The sequence below is a fragment of the Atta cephalotes genome (genome assembly GCF_000143395.1).
Source record: "Atta cephalotes unplaced genomic scaffold scaffold00025, whole genome shotgun sequence".
NCBI lineage: Eukaryota > Metazoa > Arthropoda > Insecta > Hymenoptera > Formicidae > Atta > Atta cephalotes.
The window spans coordinates 945,551-971,523 of NW_012130089.1; the positions used below are offsets into that span (position 1 = coordinate 945,551).

At 34.6% G+C, this 25,973-nt stretch overlaps 1 protein-coding gene across 1 annotated transcript; it reads left to right on the forward strand.

Annotated features, from left to right (window-relative positions):
- The first annotated feature begins 2,411 nt into the window (after window positions 1–2,411).
- LOC105620241 (leupaxin) lies at window positions 2,412–25,761 on the forward strand. Its single transcript, XM_012201746.1, has 10 exons — window positions 2,412–2,499; window positions 12,665–12,828; window positions 19,646–19,823; window positions 20,269–20,401; window positions 20,680–20,881; window positions 22,288–22,578; window positions 22,669–22,842; window positions 23,170–23,400; window positions 25,012–25,132; window positions 25,213–25,761. The coding sequence occupies exons 1-10, from the start codon at window positions 2,412–2,414 to the stop codon at window positions 25,356–25,358; spliced, it is 1,728 nt and encodes a 575-aa protein (XP_012057136.1). The 3' UTR covers window positions 25,359–25,761.
- Window positions 25,762–25,973: the final 212 nt, after the last annotated feature.

Genomic DNA, 25,973 nt, shown 5'->3' on the forward strand with positions numbered 1-25,973 from the left:
TAACTATATATTTGATATTTGGCGAAAGCCAGTAGAAAAGGCAGGAGAAAAAAGTTCTAGTATAGGAAAAAAAACAGACTTAATATTAGGTGTAGTAAAAAGAAATCCATTATTTTTCCATTCAATTTCATGCAAAAATAATGGATTTCCTTTTACTATACCTAATATTGAACTTATATTGAACTGTTCATCATTGATAAAACTTTTTAAATTAAAAACGACTCCTTCAATAAAACGTCTATTATGTGGTCGGTTACTTTCGCGTTAGAGATTAATGTCATGTAATTCGCAAAATGCGCTAATCTTTAGGGGTCGACGGGGTATTCGCATTGATAACACGGTAACCCTGATAACGATGGCAATGTCAGCATACGGCGGTTCGATATGCCATATCTGATCGCCGAGATATATTTTTATTTCTTTTCTTATATTTTTATTGTTCTGGAAATAAATCGGTATGAATTAGTTAATCCTCTGAAGTTGACATCAAAATCTATAATATATATAGCTACTGACGTTGGATCTGTAATATTTCCACGATTTTGCTGAAATATCCAAAGAAACTAAATGCAGATCTGAAAATAATTTTATTTGGAGCATCAAAATAATTATGTAAGATATATATATATATATATATATATTTCTGTGCAGAAACCACTAGATATGTTCCACTAGTGTCTCTCTCTTTCTTTCTCTTTCTGATGTCTCGTCTTTCTACATTTGTCTTCCCTTCACTATTCATTTCCCTCTCTCTTTCTTCATCTATTTATTTACCTATCCTTTCTTGTCCGTCTCTCTCTTCTCATTCTGCTGCACCTGTCTTTCCCAACGATTTTCTTTGCTCTTCGTCCGTCTCACTTTCTACGAAAGTGGAGACAGTGGCCAAGACGAAAGAGATCGAAAGAGAGCTCTCTATGTCACTGAGCGCGGGTGAGCGCCAGAAATATACCCGCGCGTGGCATCTCGTCTTGCTCTTGTTCGCCGGTGTTCACCAAGCCGGCACCGTCACCAAAGAGCCGCACGTCGTTCGTGTTGCTCGTGGCAGTCGCGACAAATTTCCCGTCGTCCCGACGCGCGTTCTCCGCTGCGCGTCAGCGTGTCGACCTCGTTACTCGATTCCGGAGGGAAATCGCGTTGCTGCGCTGAATCGCTCGTTCATTTCAGCGGATAATCCATCACGGAGATGTCCCAGTGCAAATTCCGCTGCGGATTCGTATGATCGCGTAGATACATGGTCGGATGTTCCCTTCTAAAACTCCCCATCCGAGAACGAGTCTCGTTTTGGCTCCTAGTTTCTTGAATGTCAATAACTGCGTTGTTAATTGGGAAATGCATTTTTTGGAGAAGATTAAGAAACGGTCATGTATTTTCTGAGAATCACAAGTTTTTGAAACGAAAGCCATGATTATCCTTCCAACCGTTCTGTTGAAATGTGCAATAATTATAGTTCGAGTAAATCATGTTACTGACATGCATTATTACGATCTATTGATTTACTTGAAGAGAGCTTTATAAGATTGCCCGAGTGAAATTTACACAGTGTTAAAATTAGCCTAGTGATCCACTTGAACTTTACTAAGAGTTAAGGACCAACTTCTTCTGTTGGAACCGTTGTGTAAATCATTTCACTCAACACAGTGTTTCGAGACACTTCATTTCTTCCTTATACTCTTACTTTTAAATCTAGAGTTCGTTGCTCCTCGTGGTTGTAAAGACCGATAGGAAAACAGACATTTATTTTCACGAAATATCTGCGTGATTGATCACTATATATATATATATATCACTATATCTTGGAAAAAGAAATTTGAAAAACAATTGAATCATATTAATTTATGGAAAGAACGACTTTACTGAAGTATTAAAAAATTCAATTAGATACAGATTCGAAAATAATTGTGTAAGATATCTCAAACTACAATGCTAGAATGTTCGAACTTTTTGCAGTATTATTCATCATATTTGAGATTCTTTAGTTATTTTGATCCAACAAAATTATTTTTAGATCTCTTTAAATTTTTAGATATTTCAACAAAATCTCTTTCCTTACACATTTGTTACACATTTCTTATTTTTTTCCATCTTTTACTTACTACATCGCAATTTTTTCTGATAATAATATAATTATTATTTTTCATTCATTTAAGAGTAGAAATCTCGATAAAAATAAAATTCCTCGTTGTTAACTTGTAACTTGGACATTTGGGAAAGCTGGTCTTCCATCACGCTAATCCATTAAATTAGCATCAATTCGCCGTCACGCGTCAACGAATATCGTAATTACTTCCCCGGAGTGGAGGAAAGAGACTTATGTCACTGTTTACGCGACGATCCCCACGTGAGTGAACACGTGCACGCGTACGCACGCGCATCCAATTCCTCCTACGCAAGTGTATGCGTGTGTCGCGAGGATGGATCGGACGATGTACGGCAAGGTGGAGCCGGGCGACACTTATCAGCCCTATAGGATCACTATGAAGAAGGGCTCGCCTCCTGGATGTAAGTTTATCGGACGGGGTGTGTCTCCCATATAAACAGTAACGCAAATAGTGGATCTTCTTTTCGAGAATTAATTGATGCTCTTATAATTGTATATTATTGCTCATTTTTATTAATTCGGGATGCCTCCCTCATTGATCGGCTAATTAGATATTAAAGATTCTTTTATTAGCAATAACGTCAGTATCGAGATAAAAAAAATTTCTGGTTGAAAATGGATGAATCGGAATTTTTTGAAATTCAATTTATTACCAATAGAATTTCTATTTGAGATAATCGGAATTCTAGTTGACACAATATTTCTGGTAAAATCTATTAGAATTTTTATTTTTACGAGAATAATTATATCAATCAGAATTCTATCTTAACTAGAATTCTCGTAGACTTAAGACTCAGAAAATTCATCCATTTTCCATCAGAATTATTATTTAATCCAACCAGACCATTTTTTTTAATAAAGCGAAAAATTTTAATCGATTTTTAGATAAGGATCTAAGATTTATGTTTTGCTGCTAAGATGTAATTTGAAGTTGTTTCGATCGTTAATAGTTATTTAGTCATCCTATTGAAAGATATTTGACGACTCACACTCATATTTGTAATTAGAGCAGTTACTAAAAATTATCGGTGTTCTTCGAGTTAGTCATAGATTGTTCTATCGAAAACAAGACGAAGTTTTTATATTATGTTGGGAATTGTTCGATTCAAAGCTAATGCTATTGCAATATTTGATTTGAATAAATAAATTATTCCTCTTTGTGAGAATTAATTAATTATATATTATTGCTTATTCTTATTAATTCGCGATGCGTCCCATTGATTGATTAATTAGATTTTAAAGTAATTCTCGCAAAGAAGAATAATTTATTTATTCAATTCAAATATTACAAATGAAGTAATACGTCAGTTTCTAATGCAGTATGTGATTCTTATAAGTATATGATATGATATGATAAAAGTTCTATTTGATTTGAATAAATTAAATTATTCTGCATTATTGATCTTTAAAGGATTTTGTGTTGTTGTGAACTTACTTTTTCATGCATTACTCACCACTTTTCTAGAATAAAAAGATCACAAGATGACTAATAATTAGATCACATTAACCTTTTTATTACTACACTGAAAAAAAATTTCTGGTTGAAAATGAATGAATTATTAGATTATAATGATATCAATCAAAATTCTAATCACGATAACTAGAAATCCGATTGATATGATCAGAATCTAACTGGTTCGTCCAACCAGAAATTTTTCTCAATGTAAAAACAAGCAATGAGTGAAAATGAAAAGTATCTTCTAGGATTATCAGTGAAAGGAATTGCGGTCGGCTATAATTTAAATCTATTTTGAAGTGTTTTGCAGTAACTGAGATATGCCGATGCAAATGACATGATGTGAAAGAACGGAATTAATTTCTGAATGTATTACAAGAACATGTCCGAGGATATTATCTGCATTTATGGATAGTTATTAAAAGTCCGCTGCTTATCTCAGACATGATGCAATCAGACATCCATCGGAATATCCATTGGGGGTTTCTCTCGATCGATCGGCGATCCGGTTGCAATGCACACCCGCATGCAATTAAGCACGCAACGCCCTCGAGATTATCGCAGCATTGCCGGCATGTTCTTTGACGATCGCTCGTACAATCGCCATAAATTCAAGGTGAACACCGGTGCGTAGGTATCTCCTCTTCCTCAATCGCTCCTCGGGGGGATCCGCACCTCCATATGAGGTCAGCCTCACGTAGTTTCCACCTCCTACGCTCACCCGCTTGCAGCGCAAATATGTAGGAAGGCACGATAAAGGAATCGCGCATACTCGGTTTAGATACCAGTCGATCGATTGACCGAGTAATCAGTAAAAAAATATTCCCTTCGAGGGAGAAGGAACCGCGTCTGTGTTTTTTGTAATTACTTCGCAATTAACGAGATTGATCAACGGAGGAGACGAGAAGAACTTTTCGAGAAGAGTGTTCTTCGTGTTGAAGTCGTATTACGTAGTTAATATTATCTTTTTTTGCAATTATATGGAATATTGTCAAACATAAAATAGATGAGTCAATCGATTCTAACATTAATTACATTGATCGTGTGTGAGAATCATATCATTTCGGTGGTTTGGAAGTTGCAGTGTGTTTTAGAATGTGATATTTTTTTCTTCATCGATCGTTACCTCGATTTATTTGATGGAAATCTTCCAAATGTCGGGATCTTCCCACATTTTCTTGTCCCTGGTTCGCGGTCTGTATTAAAATCATTGTTGGCGAGAGGATGACGCACGGGAGAGAACGATCTCACGTAACAGAGATTTCGTAAGCGTGACAGCCGCAACAACAACACGTGGTGCCAGTATCTCCTGGTCCTGCCAGACATCCGGAGTCGATCGATCTCTCATCTCTCCTCGCGAATCATCTCGTCGTAGCTCCACACACGTGCTCGTTTATTCCACGTGTCCAGTTTTGGTAGTACGAGTCGATATACAATACAATTTTGCTCAAGTATTTAAAAAACTTACAGGTCTGAAAAGTTTGTTTTTTAACTCCTAATAAATATTACGATCTCATTAAAGAGCATTTAACAAGGTGTTTTTCTAATGCATTGTATTGGATATGCATGAAAAGAATTCAGTAAGTCTCTTATAACAATTTTTTGTTATATTTTTGTTACCAAAACAATTATGTAAATCACTAAAGTGATGATTGCTAGAAGATCAACTTTTTGCAGCATTGCTCATCATACTTGAGATTTCTTTGTAACTATTTTGATTGTCCAACAAAATTATTTTCAGATGTGTATCTAGTTAAATTTTTAGATATTTTAGTATTTTTGTTTACCGTTTTTTTGTGTACGATCAATATTGATAGCGGGGTTTGATAAAGTTGAAAGTTATCGATTTCGTTTTCGCGATCGTGACTTCTTGACCTCGTGACGACAATCACGTATATTTAGGGCACAATTACTCAATCAGCGTCATTGTTTCATTATGTGTAGCAGTCGAAGATTTAGTAGATACGCGGTTCTTTTTTGCTTCTTCAAGAACTTTATGGATTCAATTCTAAAATCAGAATGCAATCATATTTTTTACTCCCTCCTGCAATCTAGATGTTTTTTTTTTGTTTAAGTTCAAATTTTTTACTATTCTAGGCTTTCAGAAAATATGGAAAAATTTAGTTTATACTTTCTAACGTCTCTGTTACAAAAATAAATAAATATTATAAGATATTTTAAAAAGGGAAGAACCGAACTCCTTTATTTCGAAGAAAATAAAATATCGTTCTTCTTTATTAACAAGTAAAATTTCGCTTTAAAAAAAAGATTCAGATTGCAAATAGAGGGTTAAATAAATCTAGACTAATATTTTTTTCGACTTATCAAGAAGGTCGTTGTTTGTAAATGCTGATTCATCAAATCGGATGTCCACACCTTATCTGAGACACGTGACATTTCCGACATGCAATCACGGTCATGATCGATCAAGAAACACATTATGCAATTCACGAAAATGTGGCTGCATTTCTGGAGTAGGATTAAAGTGTCCAGCTAGAAAACGGGTCTAGCTAAGTTCTGCTCTAATTTGAGGTTTATTTTTATCTCACTGCCAGCAAGTTAGAGCACAACACAGACGTCGTGGTGAATTCAGTTCTCGCGTGATTTACAGAGAATCCGGACGGGAACGGTTATCGTTATCGATAAAGAACGGTAGATATTTTTGACTTAATCTTTACGTCTGTTTACATCCTCGAGCTGCCATCTGTCGTTTCAGCTGTCTGTCGTATATTTCTCGTGGCTTCCTCTCATTAGTATATATTATAATATTATAATATTTCAATTATATATATTATATATATTATAATATTTCAAAATCTGATTGTCATCGATAAAAACGCAGGATGGCTCAGAAATCACTACTATGAGGAATAATTTATATATCAATATAAGAAGTTTAATATCACAGATATTATAATATGGGAGTTGATGTCGATTTAAGCATAAAAAAATTTATGTGTTGATTGCAATTTCTGTGTTTTTGTACATATTGATGTATAGAAAACACACAATGAGATTTAATAGGTTGTCTATGAATTTATTTTTGAAGTAATGACTTCTTGGCCAGAGCCTGTAACAACGTTGTAACATCTCGTTGTTCCTCGCGTAGAGAAAGTGCTGCGTGAGTTACTTGAAAACGCGGATTAAAAATGGCGGATGTGATGAGGCCTGTCTCGCCGATTTCACCGGTTCGCTTGGCGACGATTCGACGTCACGCACGGTGGGAGCAATACGTCAGTAAGTATTGAGAAATCGCCTCTAATTAAACCTTAATTCCGACAATATATGTGGCAACACGCGTCTTGTGATTTATGCCTCTTATGATTCATTCTTATTTTTTAGTAGTACAGAAATATTTTATGATTTGTAAAAAGGTAAATAAAAGATTACATATTTGTTAAATAGAGATAAAAATATTGTTAAATAGAAGACAATTAATTATGATGTTATAAAAGATCAAAGAAGAAATTTAACATAAATTTACTTTTTCATCATAATTATCTTCTATTTGACAATATTTTTTCCGGAAAATGAAGTTTTAAAAACTTCGGTTTATATCTTTTCCTTAATGTTTATACTTGATGTATAATTTTAAGTTGGTCTCTTCGTCGTTTCGTCAAGTTTTTTATTAGCGCTTCGCATTTGGCCGTGATTAGGCTCGCGAGTAATTCAGATTGATGGGAATTTATATCGCGGCAAGGAAGAAAATAGTTGCTAGTGATGTAGTTCATGGAGTTCTCCGTCCTCTTTACGCAAGATACGTGCGTGCGTTACGCACCCGCGGTACGCGCATTATTGATGTCCGGCTCACGGTATGAATCAGCCGTACAAAATAGACCTCGATAAGCTCCGCAGGCTTCGTGCCAGTGCTGAAGTCCCATTCAGACGATTACTCAATGCCTGCTCTCGCGGGCGCACGCGAGGCGCGCAAAAAAAGATCGCGTTAGCGGAGCGCAAAAACGCAAACGCATCGCGCGTGCAGCACGCAGGGAAGTACGAATGCATCTGAACGTGAGTCGATCTAAATAGTTTCGCGAATATTTTTAAAAATTTTACATATTCGAAATATGTTCACGCATCAAAATCTCTTATCAAGATTTTTTAATTTTTTTTTTGTGGCTCTTATATGTAGTAATAATTCGTTTTACTACAAAATATTTATTCTGATGTTATAATATATTTTTAACGGTGATATTTGAAAATCGGTCATTTCAGAAATCTCATACAAGTCTAATTTTTGGAGAATTGAAAAGAACGTAATTTTGACAACTATAATATATTAAAATAATTAAAAATGTGTAAAAGATGTTTCATTATCTTATACATTGAGTGGAATGTGACACTTTTAAAACTTGTTTAAAAAAAATTAATTTTGAAAATATTGGCTTATGGTGTTTCTAAAATGATCGATTGATTTAATACATGCGTTTAAAATCGTGAAATTATAATTTATCGTAATATTTTATGTCAAATAAAATATTACGTTTGGCCTTCTCTTGCCATCTACGTTATATTTACGTCAACAGAATACTGCATACGATTGTTTATTTTATAGCACATTAAAGTGCTTTAAAAAACCGGTCCACTTTAACTACTTGCAAAGACTTGTTCTTTGAGTTTTCTCAAAGCTATTTTAAACTTGCAATGTTCATCGTCAATTATTATTAAATAATTAAAAAATTAGAAATTAAAAAATTGACGAAGCAAAGTTAAATTAATCAAGCTTCAAAATAGTCTGAAAATCGAGATAAAAACTTTTTAGCAAAGAAAAAACAGAAAATCGTACTGTATATTTGAATTCGTTTCTAAATAATCAAACTCTTGGATCGCTGAAGCTTCCCATAATTTCTTCAGCTTTACTTTAAAATTCAGAAAAAAAATTAAAAAATTAAATTTCCACGATCCACAAATCGAGGAATTTTATTTAAGTACATTTGAGATGAATATTTAAGTTGAACTTAGCGATGTCAAGTTTTCAAATTGCTCTAAAAACGCGAAATAGGACACCCTGTATTTCAGCTTTACTTTAAAATTCAGAAAAAAAATTAAAAAATTAAATTTCCACGATCCACAAATCGAGGAATTTTATTTAAGTACATTTGAGATGAATATTTAAGTTGAACTTAGCGATGTCAAGTTTTCAAATTGCTCTAAGAAGGCGAAATAGGACACCCTGTATTTCTGCTCTCCTAGAACTCCCTGAACAGCTGAATATTTCCTCGAAGCTACGGCATGTTTATACGCGGTGCAATCGGATTCCCCGTAATCAGGCGGGGAGACATGTCGCGAAGCAACCAGCCGCCTAGGCATCCATTTCTTCTGAATACCGCAGCTTCCGTTCAACATATGGGAATACCCCACTACCGATCGTCTTAATGCCTGCTTAATGTCCTTCCTCCTCTCCAGCTTCGCTTCTTCTTCCAGCGCGCGGTATCGCCTTCCTGCGCACTTCAATGACAATCAGTCCCACGGACATTCCCGTGTGCACCGCGTCGTTCGCACGCGTGCATCCATTTAAACACGTGTTGTCTCTCAGGAGTGCGTAGAAAAATCGGAGTGAAACCCTTTGGAACCCTCTCGCAAATGGAGACGAGCGCAAGTTGTTCGGGGTGAAAGCGAAAAGAGCCAAATGTGAATGACGATATAAAGCACTTAAACTTTGACTTCATCATCTTCGAGAATTTTTTTTGTGCAGGAATTACAATTGGATCTTGGTATCGATACTCAGTTAATGACGTTCCTCGTATTTGACTCGTTCTATGAATTCGTTTCGCATTCTGAAGCGAAACATACAGAAAAATGTATATTGTACGCAAGTAATAATTACCTGTTCCAAGTATTTCAAAAGTTCGTATAGTCACAAATCTATCATAAATTCATTACAAATATCAAATTTGTTCGAAATATATTTTAAATCCTAGTGAGTTTAATATTTCAATCAAGATTTGTTAAATTAAAATAAATTCGATTTGCTTGTTATATAAAATTGATTGCTTCTTCGATCAATTTCATAATTTTCTTAAAAAAAAATGAATTTTTATTTTGAGTACATAATAACGAATTTTTCTAAAATTTGTAATAAGTATATTTTAAGATATTATCTGGAAAATATTTTATAATTATTAATTATTAAAAGGAAGAAATTAAATTGAGCAATTACTTTTTTAATACAGACAGAATATTTTTCTGTACACGGAAAGAACGGTTTTGTTGAATTTAAAAATGTAGTTATAGATACAGATTTAAAAATAATTTTGTTGGACTATTAAAATAATTATGTAGGATACTCAGTTAGTTGCTAGAATGTCAAAACTTTTTGCAGCATTCAAGCTATCATGCTTGAGTTTTCTACATAGTTTAACAAAATTATTCTTAGATCTGTATCTATCTAAATTTTTTGATATTTCAGTAAAATTGTTTTTTCCTTGTAGATGATGAGATAATAACAATAACGACAATAATAATCTCAGGATATGTACTCAATTGGTGCGATACGCTACAATTTGCGATAAATTTGCAGATTAAAACGCTCGATAAACATATATTTTTCTTATCAGCGCCAAGTCTTCAACGCGATAGAGCGTCACGATGTCTCAGTTCGCTTCGCTTTTCTCATATTTCGCTTCGGTGAACTAATTCGCCGCTATATTTCTCGGTATAGCGTCTCAGAATTACGTATTCTTTCTTAACTCAAATTTTTTTGTTAAACTATTTATTCGAGTCCTCCGGGAGAATTTTAAATATTTTTAATGATTATTTTTTTTATCTCTTGCATTTTTATATTGTTATTTGATACGCAGGAGGCAAAACCGCTTATTTGCGAGAAGAGGAGGATCGCGCCGGGATCCTCAGTTTCGTGATTTTTTTCGCTCACGGATTTGTCCTTTCGGTTTCGCGCTTTCTCCGCATTTTTACGACGGACTCGCCGAAGTCGGCTTGAAACTCGCGTCCACCGTTCACGGGGTTCAACGTTCCTGAAATAGTGGGTGTGTCGGATCTCTCTCACGATGGAGACGACGCACGTGCCCGAAGAAGAGAATATGTACCAGGTGTACAATCATGAGAAAGCGACTAGTAACCTCGTTACTCTTGGTAAATGCATATTTCTCTAATAATTAATCCTTACACGATTTCGTGTCCTGTCCGTTATTTTTTTTTTTTTTCGTAAAAAACTGGAAACATCAAACAATTATATATTAATTAATTAATCAGGATTGCCACGGACCTGGAAAATCAGAAAAAGTCAGGGAAGTTGAAATTGGTCATGAAAAACAGGAAAAAGACAGGGGAAAATGAAAAAAAGTTTGGAATTTTGAAATTTGCTCACAATTTTCTTAAATCTTATTTCAAATAATTATAATTTTTTAAATATTATATCTGACGTTTATAATAAATACATTCAAAACTCGCACACTTTAAACTTTAATAAAATTAAAATTTATATTTTATTCAGTATTTTTATTTGATCGCTCTTTTTTGTCATAACTGCACTCTCTTTTTTCCAAAATTAAATTATTTTTTATTGACTTGAATTTGCACCAATTTTACTATGCTATTAAGCTTTTTTGCGTTGTTTTTATATAGACTAGCTTTCCTACAATTCCTTCAATTTAAATAATAATATTAAAATTTATTTTATAGTAATCATAGAAAATTTTCTATTTTCATCTGAAAAATTTGAAAAAGTCAGGGAATTTTAAAATTCATTTTTTTTTTGTGGCAACTCTTAATTATAACATTTATATACAATTTTTTAAAAAATATTTAAACCCTTACAGATATTTTCCAAAGTATATGTAAGAGTCACTTAATAATTTTTGTATATTTGTTAAAATGAAAATTTATTTAGATACAAATAATCTATTGTATAGTAAAAGGGAAATTGTATAGGAAAATCATCATGTAGAATTAAATTTAAGAATTAAATTTACAAAGAACTTAACTATAACAAGTTTAAGAGAACAAACAACGAGTTAGTTCGAGTAGGACGAGCGAATTTCTGGAAGAAATTCTGAAGTCTAGTCTTTAAGGAATTCTCTTATAAACAAGAGAAAGTTCAGACAAGAAATCAATCTTTTACCGTCGACATTTTACTTACGAGAAATCCATTGTAACATAGGTCAGAAAATGATGTGAATTTACAACAATAGAAATTCACATAACCTTTCTCGATCAATGATAACGAATTTCTCACGCTGTTACGACAGTAAAATATTTATACTTCATTACAGCTTTTCCATGGTACCAATTAACTCTCCCATTATTTTTCCATCCCGCATATATTCAATATTAAATGCGTGATTAATTATAATGAAAATATAATTTTAACGTATAATTTTATATAATTTTATCGTAATATCGTATAATTTTTGGTGTTTATATTTTGTTTTTGCATTAAATTTATTGTTCATTTATTGTTCACATGGATCACGTATTCGCATAAATTACACGATATTATAATGTTTAGCTAGTAAACAGATAGATGTCTCCTGATATTTTAAATTAAAAAAATTAAACGTACCATAGCACGCGCTTGTCAAGGACAGCAGCGAAGCGGTGGGCATGGCGTCATCATGAAACAATGTCGCAATATTTTTTCTTTTTTACATATGGTAGCTCGAAATTAAATGAATGAGTCCAATTGATCTAATGATGCGATTCATAGGATATGATTTTCTGCCTCATAAAGATATTTGCCAAATTATTATTTTTAAAAAGTTAACATATATATTGCACCAATTGAGAACAAATTATTTGATAAAAATAGAAATAGAATAGGAACAATTATATTTTGCTTCCTGTTCATTATACTATGCTTTGAATAAAAAGATATATTACAGCGATATAATTAAAGATCTAATAGGTTGTTTACAATAATTAAGTCTTCAATTGTTATTAATTTACGACGTAATAATAAACAGGAAATAAAGATAGAGGTTTTTAAATAAAAAAAACCAAACGCGCTTCGGTTTAAAAATATCCACATTAATTAAACATTTCCAATTCTAATCTAAATGAGATAACGTGAGGAATCATTTGTTATTTTTTTTTATGTGGATTAAAATTGCGAGGGAGATTAAAATTAATCTATCGATTTATTGTGTTTCTAGATGCGTTGCTGGCGGACCTACAGAATACTGTGTCATCGGAGGGAAATCACGTCGGCGGAGGTAATGCGACACCCGGTTATGGATCGCTGAATGGTGCGCGTGTTCACACGACTACCGCATACAGATCTTATGACAATCGAACATCGCCACTGCCATCGCAATCGGTACGTCAATCCTTTAGGCACTTACTCTCAATTAGATCATTAATCGACGAGGACGCGCCTTTTACGTGTGTTTGCCTAATTATGGAGGTTTACGTCGAAAAGCCTTAGACTCTGCGTGTTCAACTATCTTCTATGTTGATTATACGGCAAAATCTACGGCTGGTATTCTGTCGATTCTTATGTTTAAAACTGTCTCAAGTATAGTCTTAAGATGTTGTGAACAATTAGAGAACTGCATTATTATCTTATGATTTTATTTAAGACGGCCTTAAAATAAGAATCGACTATGAGTACGGGTCTATATTTTCGCAGTGTACCAGCTGATTAAGTTAGATGAAAGAGAATTTTATAAAGGCAGGATTCTGTTTTGGTACATCGGAACAATGATGTACCCGATGATAAGATGCAAGAACATCGTGGTGGTTTATCGATGAACCAGGGAAGCTCAACCTATTTGAAGAGACGTTGCTGAAGTTGTGAATGTGTTTCGCCAGATGGAGCCAAGTGGTTCGACGGCGACTTCAACTGTCCAACAGTCGCGGTTTTCCCACAAAGCATATAATAAACTGCCAACGCAAAGCGACTTTGGTGCCAAACGTATTTGACATATTTCAATACACGCGTGCAATCGTAAAAGATAAAGAAAACTTGACTATTTTCGAGAACTGTGATAATAGAAATCCTTTATTTACTATACTAATGTAAATCCTATTTTCCCTGTTTATTTCTCTTTGTTGAAATATTAAAAGATCAGACACATTCGTTGCATCTTTGTTATTTATCACGTTTTTATTCTTTCGATCTCTTTATTCTTTCTGAACTCTGGACTGGTAAATTTAATTTCAATGTAATGTAAATTTTAATATATACGTGCATTGAAAAAATTTACTCTTTAAATCTTAATACATATAACATTTCTTTGAATAGTATTAAACATTATTTACTTACAGTAAATAAATATTTACTAAATAAAAAAATGATAATCAAATTAATTGTTTTTATATCAAATAAATATATGTTTACATTTATTTTTAAATATTTATTAATGGAATTATTCAAACAAATATTTAATTTTTTTACCTTTTTTTCTATACACGCAGGACACTCTTCAGATGCTATACAAAATTAACTCTTTGGCACTAATGTCGTTTTGCGATTCCAGTCTACAAAACGTCTCGAAATAGAGCAATACGTCGTCATGGTCGCGAAAGCGTGACATAGAGGGATTCCGTAAATAAACTTCTTCGCCGACAGTTAATAACTGTCGATACGATGTCTCGGCGAGATACAGCATGGTCTTGTCAATGTCGATCGCTCGCTAGCTTTCAGGGCCACAAACATCATTAATATACACATTCACGATTAAGCGGGATCCAGTTTGAATCTCTCGAGAGACTTTACTCTCAAATGTGAGAGTAAATCATGGATGCTTCAAAATGAAAATGATTTAAATCTTTTTAAAGCCTATCTCATCTTTCTAACATGGACTCTTATCGAAATGCAAAGTGCATGAAGTATTTAATATTAATATGTAAGTTTTAATTTGTTTATTTATCCTCTGCATAACAATTCTGTTATTTTGTGGGCGGATAATATTGCGATCTTGCGTAACAATTTGATCGGCGTTCTGAAATATTTTCAGAGCGTGACCACTTAAATTTGTTTAGACATGGAATCGTCCGTGTTATAATCGTGAAAATAGACCGCTAAAGAAGTTGAAGGAAACCGAACTCTCGGCGTATTTCGCGCGTGACAAAATTCTGATATCTCTCGTGTTAACCATCAGTTGTTTTGAAAAGGGAAGAAAAGAGAAACTTGTAAAGACATAAAACACGGTCGGAAATAACTGTGATGCAACAGGGTTAAAATTAGAATCAATATCGTGTCTAAAATTGACTGTCTGAAGCATCACTACAGGCAACAACGTTGAAACGCGATTCCATTTGCCGCGCAAACAGAATCGCGTATCAGCCCGGAAAGAGAGATTCTCAAGTTATTCTCGTTAATTTTTTTTATTTTAACTGAAGAAGGCTGAAGACATGAAAGTTATGCACACAAACTGAGCTTAATTTAATTAAGTATTCGTTGCAGACAAAATTGTGAAAAAATGAAGAAAATTCGATTTTTTGGATTGTTGATCACATTGTTACATCACATAAAAAATTTCAGAAATCAGCTTCTAATTAATCAGTTCAAAATGATTTTAAAGGAATATTAAATATATGAAGAAGTAAATAAATTGTACTATATACCGAGATATTTTTCTTGCTTTTTTTATGGTTTGCAAAATTGCAATATTAAGAAAAATATTAGCAATGTCATTAAATATTATTCTCAATATTTGAGGTCGAGGAATAATATAATACACAAATAAAAGTATCGTACAATAATATTACGTACAATATTATTCTGTACATAGAAGACCAGTCGTATCGGTGCACTTCCGCGAGTTTTTCCGCGACAAAGAAATTCCCACCTGTTACATTCCCTGCCGATTTTATCGATTCTTGCTCGGCCTAGGGTAGCGCGGCTTCTATTATTCATGATTCTCGACTCATATCGCGCTCCGGTTGCAAAATTTGCGGTCGAACGCGACTAAGACTCGGCTATATACGCATCGTATATTTGCTGACAAGTCTTTGTTGAATGCGCTTTATTGCAATACAAAAAAAAATAAAACCACTTCTGTCCATGTAGTTCGACAACTGACGTCAAGTCGCGAATTATGTATTTACACATTCAGGAGTGTGCAAATATTATGTATCTTTTGCATTCTTCGCTGACTTTTGCACACCTTGATATTTTCCATACAGCGAGAACTTGTATATATTGAAAGTAGAATTGAAGTACAGAAGAAAGTAGAATCGATTTCGATGCATTTTGCAGTGGAAATTGTACGATTAGTGGAAGTGTATTCACAGTTCTGCTTTTAACTTTTTTTACGGATACTTTATTTTTAATTGAAAGAAAAGGTTATTACTGTCTTATTCTTTTTTATTGGAAAAAGAATTTAAAAACAATTTAAAAAAATAATTTCTCTTTAACATTCAGGAGAAATTACATTCATTGTTTGGTTTTCTACAAGTGTTTACTTGAGAAAATAGTAAATGATTTAAGCAAGATCAGAATGATTAAAAATTATAAATTTATTTATTACTTCTTGGCTGATCATTCACTTATTCTACTTCGTTAGTATCGTTAGTATTGTTTGTATAGCAGAAACAATGGAGAACATTAGGTCAATGACTTCTGAAAGTCCAGGTAATTGTACTGCAGTTGTAGTACTTTATTCTTAATTATTAATTATTTAAATTATAACTTAGATTGCAACATTGACTGTGACATTTTTAAATTAATTAATTATTATAAGAATTATATATTTGTATAAATATTAGTTTTATGGTCATATTTATCATTCAATTATATTTTTAATTTATATTAAAATATTGTGTTAGATAATACATTTTTGTAATACATTTATTTATAGTACAGTACAGCATTATTATAACAAATAACATATATATATTTTTGAATTAATAATTTTTCTATATTTTGTTCACAACATGAAACCTATTTAAACTTGAAAAGGAAAGAAATTGTTTTACCGATTGTTTTACGACTAATGAATTAAGACAGCTAAGAAATTTCCGACAGCTGCATCCTCTGCGTGTTATAAATCGCTCTTACATAAATCGCACTAGACATTACTCTTCTTGAAACATGTCGTTATAGCATCGATCTGTCATCAAGTTTGCACTTGCAGTTGTCATACTCGGATGTAATCCAGTTTCGATATAGTCCGAGACCTATTTTTGCGATGACCAACTAGATGAAATTGTCAGCGAACTTATTCGTAAAGCATTTTAATGCAGATATGTCACAATCTTTGATTTAAAAATCACATCGCAGAAAAATTAACTGTCATTAATTATTAATTATAAATAACAAAAAATTATATTTGCATATGTTGCCAACTTTTCATTTTTAATACAGTTAATAAATAAATTAACTTAATTTAATTAATTTATAGTATCGTAAATTTTTTTTAATTATCAAATCTTTGTCGCAGATATAATCTCTAATAAAATAAAAATATTTTTAATGATAAATTTCTTATCGATTTGAGATACCTCTCTAGGCTTTGTTATTTCAACATTGTCCTTCGCGATATTGTCCAACACGCAATTTGCACGACATGACGCTAAACAACGGCTCGAGTTACAAGACACGTCGATGATGGCAATAACCATTTTCCTGAATTACCGTGCCGAGTGCCAAATCCTGCCGTCGTCGTGCCGAAGGTCACAAGTTGTTTAAGCTTTCCCTTTGAAGCGCGAATTTAGCTCGCGCCAGCATGGTTCCAGAATGCGATTTGCGTTGCGGCTGCATCTGCTGCAGCCCTGCACACAGCCCGTTGCATAAACACTGAATGCGGTAACAACGCGAGCACGTGGCCGCATACATGCTGGACGCATGATGTTATCTCAGATGGGCGAAGTGTACAAAGTGTCTTTCAAATGTTATTTTACTCCCGCGAAGAACCAACAAATTTTGAGAAAATCAGATTTTTAATTGAAAATAATAGACTTATAATAAATTGGTTCTTCTTAGATGATCATTCTTGTTGATTATAGTTATTGAAAAAAGTGTCTGGTTGTATTAATTAAAATTCTAATTGAAAATGAATGAATCAGAATTTCCTGATTGAAATAATCAGACTGATATGATCAGAATCTGATTCGTTATTTTTTAATCAGAAATCTTTCTCAGTGTAGATATTCATGTTAAGTGAAATTGTTCAAAATTTATGGAAGGCGAATGTACGATAATTTTTTTAATTCTTCTACGAAAAAAAGAATCTAAATTTATTAAAGAATCTTCTATCACACAATAATTTGACAGTTGCAATCGCAGACGCATCATGCGATAATGCGAAGATTGCACGAGAGATCCTACAGATGCTGCTTCGTGTTAATAATGATGTCGCCACCGAAATTGCCCACCAAGCGCCGATACGTCTTGCTGACATGTTTCTGCTGGCTTACCGCGGATATATTTTTAGATCGACAACTCATCGTGTAACCTAGTTTCCGTCCAGCAGGATGCGCTATAATGTTTTATTGCAAAAAAAAAAATAGTCATGCGGGAGTTCGGCGATAAATCTTGTCGTCTTTATTTACTTTTCAGAAATTCGATTGCACACAATTTGTCTATTATTTTTGGAAATTATTTGAAAAAACGTAATTTATTTAATATCATAAAATATCAATATCATAAAGATCTTAAAAATCATTTGTTTCAATATAATGACAATAATTGCGGTTTTACAATAATTGCGAAAAATATATTGGATTATAAATGTATACAACAATTGCATTAAACACAAGAGAGCTAAAGAGACTTTGTATATTTTAGGTATAAATATTGTTATAAATAGACTTTTCATTACATTAACAATGATAATATTAATGTCCTGCGATTTAAATGCGATTTAAATAGGGAGGACAATAACCGCTGTAAATTACAGTGGCAATTATTAATTTATTTTTATGCAGGGGGGACTATTAGTGATCGACCCCAATTGTACTAGTTTTGTTACGCATCATTTCCTCTTCAAAGACTCGTAACAGCTCCAATTTATCGTTACGGATGGTTGCAGTTCGCATTTGGCCATCGATTAGCCTGACGTCAAGCATCAAATTTAATTTTGGTAAACAAGTTTGAGCAACTTCTCTCGAGTCGCCAATTTTGTAATTGGAAATTGGAATATCTTTGATTTACCTATTAAAACGATATCTTTAACTTAGAATAGATGAATGAACATTATACATAGAACAACACGTTCAATTATCTAATAGTTTTTAAAAAAACTATTATTGTTTAAAAGAACCTATATTATAAAACTATAATTCATATTATTGTGTAAATAGAATCTATTTTGTACAATCATTGTAAATTTTGTATTGATTAAATTATATTTGTATTGATTAAATTATATGATACGCCAAAAATTTTATTACGTTTTCTAATCTTATTTAGTAATCTTATTCAATTAAATTTTATTCAATATTATTGAACATTTATCTTTTTAAGCAGAAAAGATGCGTGATGGCAATCCATATTTTTAGGACATTTTCTCTTGCGGCTAAAAGCGATCTAAAATTGACTTTGTGGAGACTAAAAACGCACATCGTCCTAAACGACAACGTTCCACACGCGCTGCATAATGATTCTAGTGACATCATAGTTCTAAATAATAACTGTACTTTGCGGAAACTTGGCAGGACAGTGCTTTTTGTCGATTAACAAGCCAAGAACACCTGGGTGAACGCAAAATGTCACACAGCTGCCGTTCAAGTCGTCTTTGTACTGTCCATTCATCCGAAGAAGTAGTTGCAATTTTTCTAACCGCTTTTCATATTTCAGTGAAATTTAAAGACTTAATTTAAATTATTAGGACTCTCTATATTCTATTCTATATTCTCTATATTCATTGAAAAAAACTTTTAAAAACCATTAAGGCTGGAATTTCGTCACAAGCATGGAATTAATAATAAAATTGTCAACTAATACAATAGGACTAAATTTTACACTTGAAATCGCACGTCTCTTATAAAGAATAAATTAATAAGAACGAATATTTCAAGATACGACAAACTTCTTATAAAAAAATATCAATGAGTTATTGCATTAATTTTTTTCAAGATAATTTTTTTATGTAAAAATGTTGTTATGTAAGATAATTGATGTCTTCGACGGAATATATGAAGGAACTTTGAGCCGTTCGATTCATCGCGACCTTTCCCGAATGTTGTAGCCGACTTATCAGAATCGCGAGGCGATAGAAGAAACCATGGGTAAAACCGGAAGTACGTCTTACACTCAGACCAGCACCGGGAGCAAGATGCCTTCCCTCAATAACAATCTTTCCGAGTTGGACACCCTCCTGCAAGACTTGAGCAACGCGCGCTATAATGCCCACTATCAAGAAAGAGGTTGACTATTTAGACCTTTAATTCTTTCCCGAACGGTCTGTTTTTTTCAACGTATATTCTTTGTGACTCCAATCTATAACTCTCTGGATCCCTTTAAAAAATCACGAGCAGTATTAAATATAGAAACTTTTTCATAACTTGGATCTTATAGACTCAAATAGGACTAACAGTATCTTGTTCTTTAATCAATCTTTAGATTTGATATAATTTAAACAAAGATTCAATTCGCAACTTTATTTGAGAAAATTAAATGTTGATTGCTAAGAAAACAATAGATGAAAGGTTTGCCGAAAATAAAAATTAGTTTTATTTGCGATAAATCAAAGAGAACGCGATAATTATGATAATGTCTCTTCCATTTTCTTTATATATTGCCAAACCCTTCGGGAAAGGGCAGAGACGGTTTCACAGGAGCGGTTTATCGTACAGAGTTCAATGATTATAGACAGCCGCGCGTCTGCGACAGGAGTGAACGGGGGTGCAACTAGTCCCATGCTTCGTTCTCCAAGTAGCATGTCAGCCTCTCGACCCACCGTCGACTCATTGCTTGAGGAACTAAGCACCGCAGTGCCTAACGGGTGAGCTTTCTGTGTGTGTGTGTGTGTGTGTATGGGGGCGCAAATTAATCCTAAAACAATATAAGAACTGGCAGCTTTCAAACATTTAGCTCTTGTAATTAATAATTTTGAGATTGAAATAATTATATAGTTCCGGCGAGTTCAGACTTCGACGGTTATCGCCCAATTATTCGTGCGATCGTAGAAGATCGAACTCATCGGGGAACCGGGGATTTCAATCTCTGAGATAATTCGCGTTCGTTAAAACGAACTATTGTTCCCTCCCTCCCTTCGAGCAGAGACTATCCCGCCGACGGAAAGGTGAGAGTCACCATACAAGAAACGTCCACGGAGATACAGCCGGTTTACGACGGCTATCCCTCCAGTCAGCATGGCTCGTTGAATCGAACCGAGGTTCACAGGAGTTACCCTAACGGTCATACCGCGAGTAACGCTACCAAGGAGCTGGACGACCTAATGGCTTCGCTTTCCGAATTTAAGGTATCCATTCATCCATAATAATGTAATCACATAATTGCGGTACATAACGCGATTGACCCTTGCGAAGCGGCTGATTTCGTAATAATTTCATTTTCTAGAAAGATTAAATGTATCTATAATTTTTTAATAAAGAAGTCATAATTAAAATACAACAAGTGTATCAATAATATTGAAAAGTTAGTAGAAAATTATCATATAAAAATATTATAAATTGAATGCCGTTCCTAAAGGGTTAAATAGCTCTTTCGGTATCCACATCGGCTTTCAACCTTCAATTGCCAATGAGATCGCCAAATAAACTAAACAAACGACAAGACTTGCTTGCTGAAGTTTTGTTGCTGGCTGGAAGCCGAATGGACTTGCGCATTTTTATGTTTAATATCTCGTATCGGAAGAGATGTTGCTTCTCGTTTGCATTGTGTACATAACCAGGTAACATTTTAAAGGTAACATTCAAGCATTTAGAAGTTATGTCTACTGTTCCATGATGATCATTAAGCTCAGTGGTCATTATCTTTCCCGTGTAAGTTCTCCGTGCACAGAGTGCATGTAGCTGTTGACGAAACAGGTATACAGGCTGCTGTCCGACTATCCCTGATCGTTCGTCGCTTTGATTTACCGCGGAATCGGAAAACACCGGGACGTTAAATCCACTCCTGCCCATTCTTGGCTCCCCACGTTACGAAAATAACCACCTCGCCATCACCGTGGAGCCAGGGACTACCTACCGGAGCCGCACTAGATATTCCTCCCCGACGACCTCCTTCATTTCCCGCAGCTGCGAAAGAAGGGGGATTAAGAAGACGAAGCCACGGAGAGGTGGGGCACCCGTGCATCGGTGTGACCCACCGGAACACCCGGAGCTTTCGGCCAGTCTGCAAGCTCGCCCGTGGTGATCGACATCTCCTACTTTACCTTACCATCTCGCCCGTGGGTCTTCATTTTTTCTTCACTCAACGTCTCGCGGATTTGCCATCCTTGACATCCCGACCCTTTTCTCTCACCTTGCCCGTCAAATATCAACGATATTCAACCTTGAACAACTTTCGCATCTCTCACTCGACACTTGACAATACATACACATACAGACACGTGCACGATTGATACCGATATTCGTAAAATTACGCGGGGAATTATACATTTTTTTTTTTTTCGAGGATTTAGTGCGACGAGTGCAACTCATCTCAACTTTTCGAGAAATTAAGATTATCGATCTCCAGGTTGAGGACATTTTTTTATACTTTAAAATTGTATCTTTTTTAAATTTTTTATTGCCTGATTTCTCAACCTCAAGATCGAGATCATAGCGTTCCGCACTTCGGATTTAATCTTAATTTCTCGGATAGAAAGAGTTGTCACGCATTCGATCCTACGCGTTCGATCCTACGATACGCGTATCTTTGCAGATCAATAGCGGTACTCATCAGCATCAGACGGTGACCGACTCTCCATACGCGAAGCCAAACAAAGCCACCAAGAGCTCACAGAGCCCTTTGCCCAACGAGGGTACGCAGACCCGCGTTCACATCACCGAGACTCACACGACCCACCTCTATCATCCAGGAGAGAGCCAATCTCTGAAACAGAATCAATTGGATTCTATGCTCGGCAATCTTCAGGCCGACATGAGCCGCCAAGGTGTCAACACAACCCAGAAAGGATGCTGCAGCGCCTGCGAAAAACCTATCGTGGGCCAGGTAGCTGTCAACCTCATCATAATCCTTGAGTCAATGCGATGTTCAGTGATTGGATATTCTCCTTGACTTAATAATATTCTTACTGCGCAGGTAATAACGGCATTGGGCAAGACGTGGCATCCAGAACACTTCACATGTACTCACTGCAACCAGGAGTTGGGTACACGGAACTTCTTCGAGAGGGAAGGTCATCCTTACTGCGAAACGGATTATCATAACTTGTTCTCTCCTCGTTGCGCTTACTGCAACGGGCCTATTCTTGATGTAAGGATTGCAAATCTTGGGAAAGAGTATAAGTATCGTGGATTTCATAAGTGCGATTGAGAGGAAATAAAAACGAAGTAAAAGACACAAATCTTCAATTTTCCCTTGAACTTTTCATTCCTTGGCATCATGGAATGCCTGAACGACATGATAAATTTGAAATTTTAATTTATAGAATTCTTTCTCTGGATCGTAATGCTAGTTACAATATAGAAAAAAATTAATCATCACTGAAAATGTTAATCTATACTCTTTTCCTGGATGCCTCTAAATGTTTCATCACGCAAAGTCGCGCTGGTGGATTTGAAAGAAATGTTTTTCTTCCAGAAATGTGTGACCGCCCTGGAGAAGACTTGGCACACCGAGCACTTCTTTTGCGCTCAGTGCGGCAAGCAGTTCGGCGAGGAGGGCTTCCACGAGCGGGATGGCAAACCCTACTGCCGCGAGGACTACTTCGACATGTTCGCACCCAAGTGCGGTGGTTGCAATCGTGCTATCATGGAAAATTATATATCTGCGCTTAATAGTCAGTGGCATCCGGACTGCTTCGTTTGCAGGGTAGGTATCATACTTGTGAGATTTGTATATCTTATTATTAAATTTCATTTTCAGCGCAAACCTTACGAGATCATCAACATCTTCGTTTTCTTCATGCGTGAAGGAAACGAAAGAAAGATTCCCTTCATCTTAAAAATCCCGAAAAATCGCGGAGAAACCGTCACAAAAATCACAGATCAAGCACATTAAATTCTGACAATTACAGGATTGCAAGAAGCCGGTCTCCGGAAAGTCCTTCTATGCGATGGAGGGACAGCCGGTGTGTCCCAAGTGCGTCGGAGTAGACGACGACGACGAGGAAGAGGAAGAGCAAGAGGCGTAAGGACGCCGCTCGATCCCGCCGCCTCACGTCGTCGTACCAATTCCTCATGCCGAATTTCTTTATCATTATCGCCCAGTTACCCCCGCATGATATGTTGCCCCTTGTATGCCCTCCGGCTCTATGAATGCGGAGCCATTCCCCTAATTCTCTAACAGGTGATTTAGCTTGGCGCTGAGGAAAACTGAGTGCGGAGAAACATCGATTACAAGTCGCCGTTGCTTTAATTCCGCATCGCAAAAGAAAAACACACTTTCCACACTCGGACACAACACTCTTACATCGCAGGGCATACTCTCGGCAAGCACAAGTATGAGCTAGCTGCTTTTGTTTTCAAGCTCGCGCCTTGACATTGTGCCGAACTCTTGACAATAGAGAGGAATTCTGTAGAGTCGCGCGGATATTATTAGTACTATTTATGAAAAGTAAAGAGATAAAAACCTTCCCTCCTTCATCCCACTTCCTTCCAAAAAAAAGAAAACTCCCCAAAACAAAAACACACGCGACACCGAGAGTCGACTGGCTCACTTACACAACCAGCGACTCGGAGATGCGCGTCTTGGCAAAAGACGCGAGGAAGAACCAGCAGCTGAACGCTGTGAACAGCAATGCCATTATCACAAATGGATGTTTTCATTCATTATTGTATAGTAACAGCAGATGAATCGAATTGACATGAAAAATTCGTCTTGAGAAAAATAGAATGATTAATTTCTCTCGATCAAAATATTTTTTTTATGGTTAAATTATTATCATATGAAATATATATAAATATATATAATTGTTTCTGCGAAGGAATTGAAGTGAGTCAAGAAAATATTAATTAGAAATTCAATTCTGGTATATACATTTACATTTTTTTGTCATAGTTTGCTGAAAAATATAAATCGCATCGATTCTTTTTTTAATATCGTATTTTTAATTTCATATGACTCTCATTTTTATTCAAAATGAGGAATAGTAGTGGAATATAACGTGTACAGAATGTTTCCAAGTTACTATCCATTTCTTATCATTTTTAAATATTCGCAAACATTTTTTTCTTAGAAATTATCATTATTATTCTCATGTCGTAATATTAATGATACATTTCATTAAAACATTCAATATATTCACAAAGTTTTGCATATTTTTCCATTGTTTTTTTCATGGAATAAAATAGTATTCATCTTTTAACTGAAATAATGATATATATTTTTTAAAGTTTACAGAATTTTGTAGCGTGACATTTTTCTCGTAAATTAGACTTTTTTATACAATATTCTCAAACGCACCTATTTCTTATTTTGCAGGATTGCAGACAGAAGTTTCAGGGCGGATCTTTCTTCGATCATGAAGGATTGCCATATTGCGAGACACATTATCATGCCAAGAGAGGATCCTTATGTGCAGGATGCCACAAACCCATTACCGGTGAGTACGCTAAATTTTTTAAAATAAGATTTTGAATACTATGATATTAATATCATTTTTTGTATTTTGCTTTTTTGCAGGTCGTTGCATAACGGCGATGTTCCGCAAATTCCATCCCGAGCACTTTGTATGTGCATTTTGTTTGAAACAATTAAACAAGGGCACATTCAAGGAACAAAACGACAAACCTTACTGCCATGGCTGCTTTGAGAAACTCTTTGGATAAATCTTTTTCGAAATTTTTTTTTATAACGTAACGAAACAAGAGGCTGTTTCTCTCGGCAACATTTTATTACTCTTGACGAAATACGTATACAGTATAAATATTTACTTGCTTTGATTGTCTATATGCGAGAACTCACATTGCCTAAAGTAGCCTTATAGAAAAAAAAAATTTCCATTTTTTTTAAATAAATATTAACTAACGAATAGTATATGCAAAAGGACATGAATAGAATTTGAATTAAGAGATTAAATGATCTGTTATCTCATCTTGATCGCTGTATTCATGAAATTGAGATCAATTTTATACAATTGTTTTTTTAGGGAAATTAAATGAAATTCATTATATATGAATGAGTACAATTCCAATCTCGATTAATACCGAGAAAATTTCAATAAAGAGTTTACGAATATAAACTGTCAAAATATTTAATGCTAAAAAGTTGTAACAGATCTCTCTTTATTAAATTTCCATTAAAGAAAATTGTTCGAAAATTGATAGATGCGATAGAATACTCTGATTTTTATGCAGTTTTTTTTTAATTTCATCTAATTTTGTATGGTAAATCACACGCGTTTCTCAAACTGTTTAGTTTGTCATGCCGTTTAAGGATTAATG

Coding starts and splice junctions, on each gene's coding strand:
- LOC105620241 (XM_012201746.1), top strand. CDS start 2,412: ATGGATCGGACGATGTACGGCAAGGTGGAGCCGGGCGACACTTATCAG. Junction 12,829..19,645: donor CGCCACTGCCATCGCAATCG/GTACGTCAATCC, acceptor CGAATGTTGTAG/CCGACTTATCAGAATCGCGA. Junction 23,401..25,011: donor CGGACTGCTTCGTTTGCAGG/GTAGGTATCATA, acceptor CTTATTTTGCAG/GATTGCAGACAGAAGTTTCA.